General features: G+C 44.4%; 1 protein-coding gene across 2 annotated transcripts in view; it reads right to left on the reverse strand.

Moving 5' to 3' along the window:
- The window catches only part of dync1h1 (dynein, cytoplasmic 1, heavy chain 1), a 29,462-nt gene that overhangs the window by 7,500 nt on the left and 4,247 nt on the right, over positions 1 to 17,715 (reverse strand). The window contains 48 exon segments of one of the 2 annotated variants that reach the window (XM_014030361.1): positions 10 to 222; positions 321 to 536; positions 1,563 to 1,680; positions 2,001 to 2,196; positions 2,734 to 2,854; positions 2,960 to 3,079; positions 3,176 to 3,349; positions 3,436 to 3,640; positions 3,730 to 3,944; positions 4,093 to 4,254; positions 4,325 to 4,439; positions 4,546 to 4,679; positions 4,779 to 4,908; positions 5,254 to 5,417; positions 5,508 to 5,673; positions 5,801 to 5,922; positions 6,021 to 6,227; positions 6,338 to 6,571; positions 6,689 to 6,829; positions 6,924 to 7,154; positions 7,232 to 7,456; positions 7,550 to 7,706; positions 7,784 to 8,022; positions 8,141 to 8,353; positions 8,462 to 8,645; positions 8,735 to 8,975; positions 9,143 to 9,302; positions 10,065 to 10,165; positions 10,263 to 10,545; positions 10,706 to 10,900; positions 10,991 to 11,345; positions 12,320 to 12,493; positions 12,638 to 12,804; positions 12,901 to 13,047; positions 13,134 to 13,343; positions 13,427 to 13,537; positions 13,638 to 13,751; positions 13,844 to 13,999; positions 14,081 to 14,320; positions 14,415 to 14,534; positions 14,632 to 14,742; positions 14,960 to 15,136; positions 15,303 to 15,443; positions 15,630 to 15,776; positions 15,900 to 16,049; positions 16,155 to 16,334; positions 16,466 to 16,888; positions 16,979 to 17,632. In XM_014030361.1, coding sequence (XP_013885815.1) covers positions 10 to 222; positions 321 to 536; positions 1,563 to 1,680; positions 2,001 to 2,196; positions 2,734 to 2,854; positions 2,960 to 3,079; positions 3,176 to 3,349; positions 3,436 to 3,640; positions 3,730 to 3,944; positions 4,093 to 4,254; positions 4,325 to 4,439; positions 4,546 to 4,679; positions 4,779 to 4,908; positions 5,254 to 5,417; positions 5,508 to 5,673; positions 5,801 to 5,922; positions 6,021 to 6,227; positions 6,338 to 6,571; positions 6,689 to 6,829; positions 6,924 to 7,154; positions 7,232 to 7,456; positions 7,550 to 7,706; positions 7,784 to 8,022; positions 8,141 to 8,353; positions 8,462 to 8,645; positions 8,735 to 8,975; positions 9,143 to 9,302; positions 10,065 to 10,165; positions 10,263 to 10,545; positions 10,706 to 10,900; positions 10,991 to 11,345; positions 12,320 to 12,493; positions 12,638 to 12,804; positions 12,901 to 13,047; positions 13,134 to 13,343; positions 13,427 to 13,537; positions 13,638 to 13,751; positions 13,844 to 13,999; positions 14,081 to 14,320; positions 14,415 to 14,534; positions 14,632 to 14,742; positions 14,960 to 15,136; positions 15,303 to 15,443; positions 15,630 to 15,776; positions 15,900 to 16,049; positions 16,155 to 16,334; positions 16,466 to 16,888; positions 16,979 to 17,632 — 9,159 coding nt within the window. 2 annotated transcript variants of the gene reach the window in all.

A 17,715-nucleotide genomic window follows, 5' to 3' on the forward strand; every position in this document is an offset into this window, starting at 1 on the left:
TTCAAATACCTGAATGTTGGCCTGCTGCAGGTGATGAGACCAGGTAGTAAACAGGTTCTGTCTCATCTGCTGATCGAAGTAGCCAGCATAAGTAATGAACGCTGCTGAGAGCAGGCAGTCTCCAGCGATGGTAGACATCTGGTTCTTAAATGTTTCGCTGGTTTTCTCCCAGCGCTCCCTTTCAGCTGACAGACTCTTCAGCAAGGCTGTGCTGCGATTCACCTGAAAGTGGAGAGCAAGATGTTTGAGAAAAATACTCCAGAACTGTTTTGACAAGAACTGAAGTGGCTCATGTGCAGGAACAAGAGACGGAAAGTTACCTTTGCCTCGACTGCAGCTAGATCAGCCTTGATAGCCTGAGCCTCAGAGATGAGGACAGCATACTCTTCTTTGTAGCGGGCAATGCTAGCCTCCAAGTCCCGGATCATCTGCTCCACCTCCTCTGCCTTTGTCTTATTGTCCTTTGCATCATCCTCAAGCTTCTGCAGTTCATTACGAAGAGGCTCCACACGCTTCAGCATGTCAGCGTAATTCAGCTACAGGAATAGTAGACAACACTTTTATTTAGAAAAGCCTTTTAAAGGGATCCTTGATTAGTTGTAACAGACTTTATTTGATAAACATATATTTTAACTGTAAGAGAAACACTGTAAAAATACTGTAGGATGCTCAGTTTAACACGGACGGAGCCATTTTATTTACACACGAAGCATTCTGGATAAATGATGGCGTGGATAAGTCCTCGGTGTGAGCGAGCTATATCCACCCTGAAGGTTAATCTTGGACAATATCTGACGATCGACTCTTTTTAATGAAACCAGAGAGCGTTGACAGAGAGAAGGTAGAAATGACTCAGCCTATAACTGAAAATATGGATGGAGGACAACAGAGCTGCTTCATGGAAGAAGAACATCAGCTTAGCCTGTTAGCCTTTGCGCTAGCGCTGACGCTATATTGCCTTATACTGTATGTATTAGCTCGGAGCTAGTGCGACAAACAAGCTAAACTGAGGTCCTCCATCCATATTTTCAGTTGCAGGCTGAGTCATTTTTGCATTCATAGACTCAGTGACGAGAGGAGAARGAGTAGCGCTGAGCTAATACTTATATATGATTGCATCGGCACTAATGCTAAAGCTAACAGGCTAAGCTGAGGTTCTTCTTCCATGAAGCAGCTCTGTTGTCCTCCATCCATATTTTCAGTTACAGGCTGAGTCATTTCTACCTTCTCCTCTCTGTCAACGCTCTCTGGTTTCATTTAAAAGAGTCGATCATCAGATATTGTCCAAGATTAACCTTCAGGGTGGATATAGCTCYCTAGCAGCCTCACACCGAGGACCTATCCACGTCATCATTTACCCAGAATGCTTTGAGTGTAAATAAAATGGCCCTGTCCGTTAAACTTTTAGTTCAAAAATGATAAAAACTGAACATCCTACAGCATTTTTACAGTCTTTATTTTACAGTTAAAATGTATGTTAATTTAATAAAGTCTAATGTTACAACTAATCGGGGATCCCTTTAACCAGTTATCCCAATCTTCTGATTATTTAGCTTTCATACCTGAGCAATCGCCCATTTCACCATAGGCCCACAGGCCAAGGAAGCCCTGTTGACTTGGTCGTAGTTGTAGCTCGGGTTGGACAGGTAGTTTTTCTTCATCTTCTCCCGAATGGAGTCACTAAATAAAGTAAAACATGTCCAAGAAGTTAAAATACAGCAGCAGTTTACTTAGTAAATGCTTTCGGTAACAGGATAATAAATCAAAGGGAATTTATTGGGATTTTGTGCAGGATTGTTTCAATGACATATTGTGCATTTCCTCTTTAAAAACTCACCACAAATGAACATAGAAGCTGATACATTCAGCCTATGCTGTGATTAGAAATTAAACAATTGCAGTAAAATGTCAAATGATTTCAAATCAGCTTTCAGTTGCATCTCCTGATTGTGGGGATTGAGTTTGTATTAAAGACAAAACCTTTGTTCTGACACTAGTACCTCATTTCCTCAGAGGAAAAGTTGATTATGCTGCTGATGAAATTATCTCTGATAATAACTTGTCTGATTTTTTTCCAGTCATTGGTTTCCTCGCCCAGCATAAGGCAGATAGACTCCAGGGCCAGTTTGACTGCAGCTGGGGGGTTCATCATTGCCCGTACTTCTACTAGATGCTGCCGCTTAATAGAACTCACAGCTAATGAAGGAGGAGGAATGTGTTTATAAGAAAAACCGAAGCAGGAGGAGGAGGAGGGAGAATCAGGAAGACATTGGGAAAAGTTTGAAAATAAAAGAGAGAGAGAGAGAGAGAAAGAGAATTTTAATGAGCAACTATTAAACAAGTTCTCTATTTCACCTGATCTCTTCAGCAGAGAAGTTTACAATGGTGGGAATGAAGTTCTCCCTCATGATGATGGAACGGATCTGCTTCCAGTCTGTTGTGCTCTCCCCAAGGAGCAAGCAGATGGACTCCAGAGCCAATTTCACAGCTGCGGGGGGGTTGGCCATGGATCGCACCTCCACCAGGTGCTGCTTCTTAATAGACTTAACAGCTATCGACGTCAGGTGAACAAAAATAAGGATGATGACAAGGAAAGGGGCGATGACGGGGGGGTGGACGTTAGCAGAAAACCATCATTATTTTATCAGAACTGATATGCAAGGACTAATAAGGGCTTTTCCAGACATTATCAAGACATTTTAAAAGAAAATATTTTACAAAAAGACCCTTTACCATTCTGAGCCTCAATCACAGCGGGCTCCACCTGGTCCAGGTCCTGTTGGACGCTCAGCTGCTTGTCTTTGATCACTTCCTGCTGCTTGTACACAGCTTCCTGGATCTCCTGACTCATCACCTGGAATCAGAGAGGTAACATATACATATTTTAATTCCCCCCAAAACAAAAAACAACAGAACACAGTAATAAAATAAAAAAAAAGGTTGTGGAACATGAATATACCTTTTTCTTCTCAGCTTCCTGCTGGTCTTTGACCATCTTCTTCAGCTTGTCATTGGCAGCTGCGTTCTTTGCCTCCAACTCCTGACTCTTGATTCTCAGATCCCGACGAAGTTCCTCCACCTTAATGAGGCAACAGATCAAAGTATGAGTAAAACATATTTTCAGATARCCAACTAATTGAGTATTTTCTGTACTAATGAGGTGAGGAGAATGTACCTGGTCGACAGTTTCCTTAATTTTACGAAGACCAACGTTCAGATGCATCTGCTGCTCCTCCAACTCACTGCGTTTCTCGTTGAACAGGTTGGCATACTGGTTGATGAAGTCAAGGTAGTGGCGGGGAGTAATGGCCATGGTGTGACCACCACGCTTAGCCAGACGGTTATTGGCCTAAAAGATTTGGTGATGATCATTAGTTAWGTAAAAGCAGAGCTATTAATTAGAACATGAGACACCACAGTGAACTTCCTTCCTACCTGGTGTAGAGTCTGATGCACAAACACACACCCATTGACAATTGCCTCCCGGTGAGATGGAGGTTGTGGCAGTTTGTCGTAGACGATGGGCATGTAGTCTGGAACTTTGTAGTTGGGCTTCTCCAGATCCATCTTGCTGGTGAACTCCTTGCCCACCTGATAAAGAGCCTCTGTTGACCAATCTCCGAACCAGTTCAACACGCACCTTTACACACAGCAAAAGTTGCAATGAATACAAAACAAATGCACACATTCAGAAGTTCCCATTTTTATTCCTTCACAATGCATCTGTACCTGTTGAAGAGGGCAGGAGACGTGGCAGCTCTGTCCTTCAGGCCTTCTGATGATGGGTTCATGGTGAAAACAACGTGAAGGTTTCTGATAACCTGACTGGTGAACCACTTGTACAGCTCCTCATGAGTGTCGAGCATCAGTCCCTCTTTCTGGGCTCCTTCCTTACACTGAGTCATTAGGGTGGCATACTCATCTCCCTCAAACAGACCAGGAACCTACAAAAATCCATATCAACGATCAATGTAGGCATCAGAAAATTATGCTCAGAAAACATGACCTTAGAAATCAAAAAGCAGTGGTTGTTGAACACCTGGCATAGAAAAAAACACTGGTGCAATAAAACAAATAGGGGCTCTGTGTTACCTCTCCATTGGCCAGCAGCGTGTTCATCCTCTCAAGGAACCCAGAATCCAGCACATTGGACTCATCCATGATGAAGGCGATCTTCTCATTCTTGCAACCTGAGCGGCGCAACACCGTGCGCAAGTCTTCATCAAAGTCCTCCCCGGTGTATTTCCTGTGCACCTAACAAGACAAAAACAAGACTCAACAAACAGAAATATAAGTACACAGATTTTACATGTAGTTTACAAACCTTGATCTGGTACACACTCAGTCCGTTCATCCATGCCACGAAGCGAGAGAGTGTRGTCTTTCCTGCGCCGCTTACACCAATTAACAGGAGATGGCCCTGAGGCTGACGGAAGATTCTGCCAAAGGAAAAMAATGTTTGTAATGGACTCTAAACCAGGAAATTCAGATCTTATTTCCAGGTTGAATAGCACTGGTAACAGAAGTTCAGAAGACATTACTCACCGATCAATTCTGAGGACATGGTCCAGCACCTCATTGAAGAGCACCAGAGGAACATCAAGCTCCTCCTCGTAGAAGACCTTCAGACGGGCCTTCACATAGTCCCTTAGTTCCTCCTGTTCTACTGGGATGTAGTCCTGCACACAGAAAGCCAGGGCAGTGAACAAGTGTATAAAAAGGTTTAGKGAATTCCTCACAATTTATGAATCTCATATCAAATCATGTCTTCAGTTTACCTTAGAGAGCCAGTTGCTGTAGAGAATGGGTCTGTTCAGAGCCTTTTCCTTATCGATGTTGGGGAAATGTTTGAGAGCAACGACGTCAATGTTTTCATCCGTCCACCTCCTTTCATCATCACCTACAAGCCTAAAAAAAACAATCACAGAATCATCTCATTTGATCGTGTTACGGCCCTGGGCCTTGTAGGTGGGGTTGTGTGTGTGTGTCGTGGTGTGCCTGCCCTCTTTTCTCTTTTACACAGCTGTTTTGGATCAGGAGTTCCAGATATAAGAGGATGCCTGTCTCCGATGAAGTTTATCTTTTTGTTAATAAACATTTTTGTTTTGATATTTTACACCGTCTCATCTCCCTGTTTTGTTGCGGCTATGATCCGGCCGTAACAAACATGGGAACTCGTCCAGGATTTGAACCCGCGACCTCTCGCACTCACTCAAAAAGAACCATTAAGTTTGTGAATTTCGTTTCACCTACCTGTCCTGGAAGAGACGGAGAGCTTCGTGTGCCCAGATGCGGATGAGACCCTCGACAGGTAAAGTCTCGAGTGGGCGCAGGGCCTCAAAGATGCCCCTCACCCAGCGGGTCATCTCTCTTGGAGAGTAGATGTAGTGAGGCTGAATGTCTTGGGTGAACCGCTCCTGAGGTGACATAAAATATGTCAACAAATGAGTAATAATATAAATTATTGCACGTTTGTTTCTATTTCACTAACGAGGTCTGTCCTCTACCTGAGACATGGTGTAAAATTCAACCATCGCAGCAGTGAGAGGTTCTGCGTATGTTCGCAGCGACGGGATGAGACGTAACATGGCACGGTTGAAAGTTCCATAAATCTGGGTCAGAGAGGCCGGTCCTGGATAGTCCACGTACACCACAGGTACATGACGCAGGAACCTGGTGAGAAAACACAACATGGACACTGTTAGGAATCATCAAACATTAGGTTTAATTTTCTAGCATTTAAAACATCTCTATATGGAAGTCTAGTCTTCAAATTAAGGGTAAATCGTGAGTTTTGTACCTGTGTGTAAGAGGTTTTCTGCCAGGATCGGTGGGAGGATTACAGGCTCCGACAAACTGAATCCTTTCCAGTTTAACCCAAGTCTGGTCTGAAGTGCGATAAAAGCCTCCGTGTTCTACCATCTACAAAAACATGATGATTTTAACATTTGAGAGTTTTACATGTAAGAAAAAATCAGGAGAGTTAAAACGACTGTGGAAGTATCTGTGTTACATCATACCTGTCTGAGGAAAGAGATGACTCTCTGTGTGCCGTACTTGTCCATGTCTGGCAGATTGATCTCATCACAGAACAACACCAGCCACTTGCCCAGCTGGACTGGAGCGAGGACCACGCCATTAGGGGTGCGACGGTACTCACAGTAGTGGTCAAAGGTCTTCAACAGGAGTTCTGGGGTGGTGGCACTGGAGAAGTTCAGACCAACAACCTGGCAGAGAGGTGTTACAAGAAAATGAAAATTACTTCCCTCATTTTAGTCATTGTGGTCAACAATGTAATCATGCCGATAGCAGTAAAACAAAAGGAGTTCAGTCTCACCTCCATGTCAGGCAAAGCCCTGAGGGCGCTGAACAGCGTCATTGTCTTTCCAGAACCAGGGGGTCCACACAATACAAGTGGTTTGTGTTCTGCTAGCCACGTGTAAAGCAAAGCTTCATGGCGGACCGTGTCCAGTGTAGGAACGACAACATCTGGGGAGGCCACTTTGTGGGTTTCCACTTCAATCTGGGGCACTTTGCCCTGCCAGGACTGCCATTCACCAGAGATGCACACCTAAACAAGGATAAAAACACATTACATTGTCTTTTTAAAAAAAAAAAAGAAGCTTTTATTAACTTCAAATAGAAGCAAAAAGTGAGCAGTAAAGCTTCACAAGAGAAAAGAAAGTACCTCATAGTCAATGATGGGAACATTGGGAGTTGTGGGGAGAGGCACAGTGGTGATGCGGCGGATGTATTCTCCAAGCTCCGCCCTCATCTTTAACCGTCCATCACCAGAGAAGGACCAGAGCACGGCATAGATCAAATACCTCTGTGAGGGGAAACATGAAAGTATTAGTAATTAGTATAAAGAACATACAGTAATGACTGAACTTGTGTGTTTTATGGAGTTTATAGATCTCCACCTGCATGTATCTCTCCAGCTGGTCAATGGGCATGGGGAAATCTGGATGGTTGTTGTTGTACAGAGCCACGTTACGGCAGGCTTGGTGCAGCATTGAGAACAGTGAGCCCAGACAACGCAGGCGGGTGAAGTCCATGATGTGCTCTATCTTTGAGGCGTGCTCCAAGGCCTTGATCACTAGGCCCGTGGAGGTGAAGTAAGGCTGCAGGATTGCTGCAGCATCTCTCTGGATCTAGTTTAAACGTAGACAAACATCAGAACAGATCAAATGTTTGATGTGTGTGTTTAATAGCTTTTTCCTTTAAGTACCTGCAGCATTGGAGAAGCAGTCTCCTCCTCATCCTCAGTGCCTTTCCTGTTGCGCTGAGCCTCATCCTCTCCCTCATCCAACGGGATGCTGCGAAGGCGGTACAGGAAGTTGTTGAAGATCATGTCAGTACTGAGGACATCCTCGCTGAACCAGACCATGCCACAGCGAGAGACAGTGGCGAGGGTCGCATACTTGAGGTCCTGCACTTCAAACATCACACGCACCTGGATAAAAAGAAAAGTTCAAGATGAATAAATAAGCTGTCACAAGGACGGGAGCACGAGTACGTGTCTGAGTTCAGAGTGCTGTGCTCTCACGTTTGGTGGTAAGCTGAGACGCTCGCCGTTTGGCAGAGTGAGCAGCTTGTTGTCATCCAGCACTGAGTTCAGATTTTCAACCCACTCTGGATCAACGTCGCCATCGAAAATGATCCACTGGCGCTTCTGCAGCTCACCTCTAACATTGTCAATGATCCTGAAATTTAAAAAATTAAATAAAATAAGTTATTTTTAAAACTGTCACACTTTGTTTCAGTATTACACTGGACTTACTTTCTGAGGATGTGAGTGAACAAGCCATCTGTCCATTCACGTGTGTTGGGGTCCAAGGTTCCATAAAGGTGGTCCTTGCTGATGGCTTTGGGGTCAATAATGTGGGCCACGCCCTCAACACCCTCCAGCCTCTCCAGGGCTTTGAGCAGCACTCTCCACGCCATAGTCTTACCGCTGCCAGAAGGCCCCACCATCATCAGGCCGTGGTTGATCTGTGTGATCTGGTAGAGCTGGAGCACCTGGAGGACGTTTAATAAAACAGCTTGAACTCCCAATCTTTATTTTAACCCCCAAGTTGCAGTAAATCTGACTGAACGCACACACAAAAGGTTATGTCAGGTACATTTTTCTTCCTACCTTCTCCACCCACATGCTGCCAACATCGTCACCATCGCCGTAGGTGAGGTACATCTCAGTGCAGACCTTCTTGAGCTCCTCCCTTAGAGCGGTCATCTCTCCACGCATGTACTGAACTCCGGGGAAGACGTCCGACAGCAGGCTGAACAGCAGGGGGATGTCCTCTGCCACCAGCTTAGGGACCATGGTCTCACACACACTCTGGATCAGAATCTAAAGCAAACGGAAATAAACTTAATCAAACCGGCCTCGGCAGATGAAACAAATTAAATTGGGTTCATATTTAACGGTTAGACTGTTTTATTATTATTTTTTTTGCACCTCCTGTTCAGGAAGGTTCTCAGCGATGTCATTCTCGTCGACATCCTCTCCACGCTCGAGCTTCTCTCTTTTGATTTTCTGAATGCGCTCGCGTTTCACGTTACCAGCACTGATCAGCACGCTCTTCAGGGCACGCAGACCGAAGTCGTAATGGCTCTGGGATGACAGCTGCTCATCGCACAGTCTAAAAACCAAGAGAATAAATCAGAGAGGAGGAAAAAACAAATGCTACTCTCAACATTATTTCAATTTGTTTCCCCACARGATACACACTTGAAGAAGGGCACGATCTTCTTGGCGAGGATCTCGGCTGTTCGGAAGCCCTGTGAGTACAGCATGACCTGTGCGATGAGTTGACGATCAGGCTTCGTCATGGCCAAGCTGCGGAACAGCTTCTTCAGGTTGTCGGGCAGGTTGGAGCGGCCGGCGTAGCCAGGGTTCATGGTGATGAAGATGGCCATGTCCGGGCTCACCTTCACCTGTTTGTTCAGGAGCTCCGTGGTGACAGGCACACCTGAGACAACATTTATTACATGACAAAGTATTTTAATCTTGGCATTAGAAATGAAGTATTTACAGACATTTGTTTATTATACAGTGGAAAGTAAGGGCAAGTTATTAAATTAGCTTTTTCCAATATATATATATTTTTTTCAAAAATCTTTTAACATCGTTACTTACTCCTGTCTCTGTTGGGGTTGCTGTGTTCCCTCAGGGCCACCTGGATGTACTGCACCTGCTGGGAGACAGCAGACAGCATTCTCTCTTCCAGACGATTGAACTCGTCAAAGCAGCCCCAGGCTCCCACCTGGCACAGACCCACGAAGATACGACCCATAGCCTGGAAAAAAAAAGTTTATACCTGTTAAGAAATTTATTGGGGTTGTTTAGAATAGAATAGAATAGAAAAGAATAGAATAGAATAGAAATAGCCTTTGTTGTCCCGCAGTGGGAAATGCAGGTGTCACAGCAGTATCAGTACAGAGGTTCACACACTAGTTCCTTTACAAACTATAGATAGTACACATAAAACAAAATTGACACTACTGACTTTTTACTTTTACTACTTATTTATTACTGATTTTTAAAAATACACTACACATTTTATTGTTTTTTTTTTTTAGATGAAACATGATACAGTTTTATAAACCACTGTGTGAATATGTTTGTGATTAAACTGGTAATTTTTTATGTGCAGACTGCTCTGGATGGCTGGATGATATGGTCACCCAGAGCAGGAAGTATATAAGTAGCTACATGCCTGAAAACATATTCAACACATAGTGACTCAATGCAAAAGAAAACACTAGCTGAAACAGGAATTAAGTCGAGGATTTGACCCTGGGAAAGGATAGTGTTCCCCTCTTCAGTGATGTCAAACTTGGCAGGTGGGGTCAGATTCTGAAGAAAGTGTTACAACTAACGACTTCCTGGTTTCGTGGCACGAGAGCAGTCAGTAAACATGGTTCAGCCCAGCGCTGTGTGGTTGTATAACTCTTTTCACATTCAACTGGTAAACGACCACGCCTAAATTATCTCATATCTTTTACCTGTACATCATTCGGTTACAAAATAATTACTAATACTGTTGTAAGGTTTGTACCTGGAAGTCGAAGGTTTCATCACAGTTGAAGACCAGCACAAAGCGGCCGAGCTGGTGACCAAGGGCTTTCACTGATTCTGTCTTCCCTGTGCCAGCAGGACCTGCAGGCGGTTCACACTCAGCAGTCAGGATTTAATATGAAACATAATTAAAGTAAATAAACTTATTTTAAAAACTGCCCCTGTTCAACATCCATACCAAATGGTGATCCACCAAGTCGAGCCTCCAGGGCTTGGGTCATGGTCAGGTAGCAGCGGTCTGTCAGTGGAGTCTGGACGAGTTTGTCCTGAACCCCCAGGTACTCAAAGCCATAGTTGAACTTGGCGTTGGCCATCTGAATTGACAGCTGCTGCAGGACATCCGTCTGCTTGGGGTCAAAGTAGAAGCGCATCTGGCTGAGCCACTCAAAGGACTTGGGGTTGTCGATCTTGTTCTTGATCAAAGTCCTGGTGACGTCACGCTGGTGCACCAACTCTGTGATCTGAGAGGGGAGCAAAAGGAAATTTAAAACAATTCATCACAAAAACATAGTTTTCAGAAGCTATTTAAAAAAAGAAAAGTTTTATGAGTCATCAAGTTAGATGTTGGGAAGATCTAGTCATTGTTGTATTTAACACAAACACTGGAGAAATTATCCTAACCAGGTGTTCCAGTTTCCTTCGYCGAAGTGGAGGTTGCTCCATCAGGACGGTGTCAGCCAACACGTTGAGAGTGGCCTCCACGTTCGACAGCACGCCCTGCATGGGTGACATGTCCCCACCTCCAGAGACGGTGGTCAAGGCCGACTCGATGTTCTCAGACCAGGCAATCTGGGTGGACAGGACCACCAGCTGGGCCTGTGGAGCAAAGACAGTGACAAAGTGACATGAAGACAGAATCAGGTCTGTGATGACGGAAATCCTCAGTATRATTTGRTGGCTGCCAACCTGGTAACGGTCAATCCAGTCAATGTACTGGTTCAGGTCGACGGCCGTGCCCTTGTTGAAAGCCGTGACCTCGTTGACGGACTCGGCAAGCAGCTTGGCCAGCGTCACTCTCATCTCCTTCTCCACCAGCGTGAGCCACTCGTTGATCTTTGGGTGCTGTGTGATGGAGACTGGCGTCTTGTAAAGTACCTCCTCTCCCTCACGGGAGGAGATTCCCAGCACCTCTGTGTTGTCTTCATTGAGCAGGATGCTGGAGACACCAGCAAACATCTTCTTGAAGTGCTTCTGGAGTTTGGCCACATTCTTGCTGTTGCCGATGATCTCAAGCAAGTCCTCGTCTCCAACGAAGTAGAACCTGTCAACAAAAACAAACGTTTGATATATTTGAACATTTCAATCAGCACTACTGAAATGTTAAAATCATTTCAACACTAAATGTGATTTTGATCCTGCATTTTACAATCTAAAATCTCTCCTCTTGTCTGCGTGGAATAAATCTTGTGCCAGCAGGAATTAAATTTGAATTGCTCAGATTGAATCTGAATGTGCATAATCTGAAATTGAATTAATTGGTTTGAAAATAAATTTCACTAAATTGAAACTGAATTTAAAGTTTTGAATTTTAATTAATTTGCTTTGAAACTGTATTTTAGTTTATTAAAATTTCAGTTTGACTACTTTCACTTTCAGTTCCATAATTCAGATTTTTGTGTCAAACATCCTGGTCCTTGAGAAGGCCAGGCACAGTAATCAAACACAGATCCACAGATTTATGTTTCACTTTGGTGAAGTTTCCCTTCTGTATGTAACAGGATCAGTCAGCAGCATCTGATCAATAGGTGATCCATGATGAGATGTAAATGTAACATTTTCTACATATAGGTAAAATTAATCACTGCAATAAAAGACCTTTGTCTGTTTTTGTCACTTTTGCAGTGGATTGCATCAACTCTGTTACATACAGAAGGGAAATGTCACCAAAGTGAATCATAAATTTGTGGATCTGTGTTTGATTACTCTGGCTGGCTTTCTCAAGGACCAGGATGTGTGACACAAAAATCGGAATTTTGGAACTAAAAGTGAAAGTAGTCAAACTGAATTTTTAATAAACCAAAATACACTTTRAAAGCAAATTAATTCAGATACAAAACTTTAAATTCAGTTTCAAATCATTAAATTCAGCTTCAATTTAGTAAAATTCATTTTCAAACCAATGCATTCAATTTCAAATTATGCKCATTCAGATTCAATCTGAGCAATTCAAATTCAGTTCCTGCTGGCACAGGATTTATTCCATATGCCTGCTCTACCCCTGGACCCTTTTCATACCTTGGGAATGAAGATCTCTCCCTTTCCAGGTATTCTCCAAGAGCTTTTTGTATTTTCCCCAGCAGGTCAGCCAGTCGCTCCAGGGATCTCTGCACTCCCTGTATGTTCAGTACATCCATCACCAAAGGAGACTTGGTCACCTTCTTCATCAGGGCCAAGAACTCTGTGCTGATGCTGCAGGTAGAGACAGAAAATGTTGCAGTGACATTTACATCAAGGGTGCGCCAACTTCTTTAATTTATCATAGTGATGAATATTCTGATATATGTGGTATTTTCCCCACATAGTTTACTGAGCCAAACTGTGTCCTGAGTCTACCTCTGGAATCTCTGGGTTTCTACAGGCAGCAGATGTTTAATGTCTGCACTGCCTGTGAAGATGCCTTCCAGATAAACCCAGCGGCGCTGAACATCAATCCAAACGTCAAAGAGGGCCATGATACGGTTGAGTTTGTCTTCCCAGCTCAGGGCGTCTTCCTCAAAAACCTGACAGGGGTGGGAAAAAAAAACACAATAGATTGTAAAATGGCACAAAACATTTGGGAAAAACATCACCCTGACAGATGATCTGCATCTGTTTACCTTGTAGTAAGGAGACAGCTTCATGGCAGAGACACTGTTGATGTGTTCCTTGACTTTGTTGAAGAGGTCATCCCAGCCTCTTATCAGACGACACTTGTTCTGGTAGTTCACCAAGTCGAGTTCATAGGAGTTCCACACTTCACGGATCTGTAAAAATCAAAAACATTCAGTTAATCCACCCACTGAAAGCTGATTTACAGAATTAAACTGCTCCGCTCGCTTAAACTCTTCACCTGTTTGAGGAACTCCTCCAAAGCCATCTCTCCTTGAGCTACCAGGAGAACATCTTTCACCACCATCTCATTCTTCTGCAGATCCACGTCCCAGATCTGTCCCAGGGTCAGCTCTGAAAGGACCCAGTTCACATGTAGGCGCTTCATCAGCTGCTTCCAGTGGCGATCCTTCAGAGCCTCTGATTTAAGCTCGATCACCAGCATGTTGACCTAAAAGCAAAAAGCAAAACGACAGTGAATAATGGTTTCCTGTAATGAGTCAAAACGTGCATCTAGTGCGAACTAGTTCTGACCTTCAAGTATCCCTTAAGCAGCCTCTGAACATACTCATAAGACGCGTATTGTCTCAGCCTTGCTTGGAAGTTCTTCAGCTGGTTCAGGAGAGCGTCCAGACTTTGGCGAAGCTGTGCACACAAAACACAAACACAGCTGCAGTCACTGCAGAACTCAACCAGATAAAACCAAGGCAGCAGGAACAACTGTTTTTAAGGTGGTTTTAGGTACCTTGCGAGGCTGCACAGAAACCCACGGCTGCTCTTTCATTTGGTCGATCTGTTCCCACACCTTCGAAAGCTCAGACCACACCTCTTTCAGGTCATGTAGCTCCTCCAGGGCCACCTGATATTTAGAATTAGTTTAGGTGAGAAAATATAAAAAAAGGGTCCAAGTAGGAGGTAAGGTTAATGGTTAAGTATGTGTTCAAACATCACCTGCACTCGCTCTTCACTCCCACTGAGCAGACCAGTGTCAGTGAGCTCCAGGGCCTCTTTGGCACGGGCACACTTCTCTCTTTCAATCTTTAAGCGACTGAAGTTTCCTTCGTAGATGGTCAGAGATTGAAGAGCCTCCTCTGGACGGAGGTTGCCCTACAGAACCAAGGTGTCAAACAATAAATAAACTTATTTTCTTTCCCCTCTTTTTGTGCTTCGGAGAAAAGATCTGCTTACAGCGACTGGTTTGGTCTTCTCCCAGTCATTTAGCAAGTCGGTGGTTCGGTTTTCCACAGCTTTGTCTTCTTGGACGATCTTCATCTGAAGGTTGGCCACTTGCTGCTGAATAGCAGTGTCTTTGCGCTTCATTATGTCGCTGAACGCACCCCATTCACCTTCAATGTTGTCAATGTAGAGCCAAGACGGAGGGAACTGGAATCTCTGCTTCTCCAGCAAACGCTGTCCGTTGCGGAACAACTACGAGTCAAATGGCAACWGCGTATTAGAACTTCATTTCTTAAATATTAACTTGACAAAAGAAAATAGTAGGATACTAAATGTAATCACTTACCTCCACATTTTTCTCAAACTGTTTAATCTTGCGCTTCAGGGTTTGGACYTAGGTTATGAACTCAACGGCATCTGAGGTGCTGGCTGTGTCCACAGAATGTTGTTCAAGATCTTGTCGGGACTGGGGAGGAACAAGAAAATGTGTAGTAGGAAAAAAACATTTCCAGCATCAATGCTGTTCTGTAACTTGATCCCTTTTTATAAAAATCACACAATACCTTGGAGATCTGAGCATGGAAGTCCTGCATGTTTTGGCCGAGCATCTGACCAAACTTGCTCAGGACTTCTTTGTGCCAGGAGTCATATTTCAAGTTCACCTTAGACTGGACCTGTCAACAAGAATAAATACAAACACTAAATGTTGGAAAACAAAGATGTTCAAGGGCCAAAGGGGACAAAACTTCCACTAAATGAGTTTTTTTTTTTTTAAAAACAAGCTTTGAACAACTTTTTCTTTTCCAAAATGAAATTTGGAGTGATTTTAAAGTTTGTCTCATTAAAAAAAACAAAACAAAACAAAAAAAACCTAAAGCAGTGGACCTTTACCTTGCCATAGTCAATGACCACAGGTCCAAATTCTTTGCGAGTCTCAGCATTGTCAAAAGTTCCACGTGCTTTGCGGATCTGGACCAGTAGGGCCTGCCACTTGGTGAGGTCTTCACCAAGACGGTTGTAGATGTTTTCAGCTTGCATATCCCACAGACACTGATACTGAAGCCACACCTGGACACAGGAAACAAAGACAGTAACGGTAAATTTAAGTGACCTAAAATTAACTCCAAACAGACAAAACAAAGAAACAAACAAACAAAAAAGTTCTATATTTTATTTGTTCAATCAGCAGCTGCAACACATTTTAGTTTTGTTGCTGCAACATGTTGGCTCTTACCTTTACGTACTGCTCCACTTCACTGACGATGTCCCCCACTGCACTGTAGGCTTCCTCCAAGGCTGCGGGACCATCTGGCATCCTGGTCAGAGTGTTACGGTAGAACTTCTCCTCCTCTGAAAGCTCGTAGTGGACACCCACCTGATGAGGAAGGATAAACAGGTTTCGATAAATCCAACAACCAAAGATCAAAATGAAAAAAGTAAATAAAAGAATATGAGCAGTAAAATGTTCAAGAAACTGTTCTGAACATTTTGACCAATTTGTTTCAATATACGACCCCACACATGCACCACAAATATTCCATAACCATCTTCAGATGCCCACCTGGTATCTCTGGCTCTGGATCCTGGGCAGAAAAAGGATGATGTTCTCCCAGGCAAACATCTCTTGGTAGAGCTTGTGGCGACAGTCCTCAATTGGTGGATTCAAATAGATTACCTGGTTAGTAATCCTCAGCTCGTGGACAATGTTCTAGAATAAAAAAAAGGAAATAAAAATGTCCAGTGAGTTAAAACRAATCGTTTCTCCCATATTTGTGGATATTTAAGAATAAACCTGACATGAAGCTATAGTGCAACTAATCACAACAGATACCTTGATCTTTGGCTCTCCTCCAGGTTTGTGACCGACTTGCGGAGCCTCTGTGTCCATGTCCACGTCAGCTTTGTCTTCCACCTGTCCACGAAGCACCTGGGTCCAGGCCTTCAGACCAGCCTGGAGACGCACTCCCAGGATGCGTTCAATCTAAGAGACCAGTAACAAAATCTAGTTTAACAGCAACACAAGAAGCCCCTAACAGAATAAAACAAACTTCCACCCCACTCTACATTTTTATTTTAGTAGAAATACCTCAATGTCCAGCTTATTGACCCAAATGGGTAAGTTGGAATAAGAGTGCAGATTGAGGTCATCCACAGCTTTCTGGACACGGCTGAGGATATCAGAGAAGGTCTTCTGATCAAACATGCAAGTGTCGAGAGAGCGAACCTCCAGATCTATTTTCTCTTCAATCAGCAAGAGGTCATCAACCTATAATATAYGCAACAGAGAAAAAAAATAAAACATTTGTCATGATAATCCATTAAATTTATTCAATTGCTCCTTTGTGAATACTTGAAAAGTTTATATAGAAAGTAAAAAACTACTAGGATGACCCTGACCTTCTCTTGGAAGTTGAAGACGGTCTCTGCCAGCCTCTGGACATAAGGATCCAGTTTGTAAGACTCCCAGACCAGAGTGATGCCCTCAGTAATGAGAGCCTGAACCTCTTTTTTAAGCCCAGCCACCAGCAGAGAGATGGAGGACCTCTCCTCCACCTTCTCACAAGTGCGCTCGTACGTGCGCACGCTCTCMATCAAAGAGATGGCAAACGGGTACAGCTGGTTCGCCTGGTGGGCCTTGTTGACGATGGCCAATGGGACGCGGAAGCTTAGCCACTTCAGGTTGCGCACTTCTTTGGACAAGGTGATGATCTCTGGGAGGAAGTTGACTTTGAGCTTGAGCATGTTTCCTGTCCTCCCACGGGCCCGAGTGCTCTCTATGGTGAAGATGCGGCCAGACACGCCGAGGTTACGCTGCTGCACCTGATTTACAACAGAAAGAGAAAACCCAGTTGAAACATTTAAGACGTCTGAAGAAAATTATYATTAAAAAACAAAAACGTTGCTTTAAACCTTGCGAGCCCAGTCATCGAATATCTCCTGGGTGTTCAGCTTAGCTCTGAAGCTATCACCGTCCTGTTTTAGCTTCAGCCCTTCCACGTGGTTCTCCCAGCCTTTCCCCAGAACGTCCTCCACCCTCTTCATGTACGCGGTCAGCTGACGGTCGATCTGCTTGGCCCAGATGATGGAGCCSGACACGGGCGGCAGGTCCCGGACGTGGCTCATCTTGCACGCCTGGCTCTGAGGGTACTGGACCTTGAACTTGTCGTGCAGAGACTCGATGTCGTCCTTCACGCGCTGAATGAGRTGCGTCTGGTACTCCCGGATGGCGCCACGGATGTGGGGGCGCACGAAGAGCGCGTTGAAGCGGGAGAAGATGCGGAACATCTCGTTGGCGTTCTTGGCCGTGCCCAGCTGGTCGCGCAGGCGRGCGGTGATGCGGGTCTCCACGCGGTCGATGCGCTCGTCGTAGCGCTTCATGGCGGCCTCCCAGGCCTCCACACCTTCCTTGGAGACATCCAGGCCGTCGACCTCCTTCACGTTCTCATACGCCAGGTTGACCTCCTCGATGGCGTTGGCATCGGCAGCATCGAAGAGAACCCCAGCCACCTTCATGTCTTCAGGCTCGACGGCCTCTCCTGCAGAGTGTTGTTGCACTGCTGAAACCTGGAGGACAAAGAGTTCATTAGTTTATTYAAATAGGAAGAAGCTACATCAAATCGGTTCCACTGGAATTATTACAGATTAAT

Source organism: Austrofundulus limnaeus, unplaced genomic scaffold, assembly GCF_001266775.1.
Source record: "Austrofundulus limnaeus strain Quisiro unplaced genomic scaffold, Austrofundulus_limnaeus-1.0 Scaffold1046, whole genome shotgun sequence".
Classification (NCBI taxonomy): Eukaryota; Metazoa; Chordata; class Actinopteri; order Cyprinodontiformes; family Rivulidae; genus Austrofundulus; species Austrofundulus limnaeus.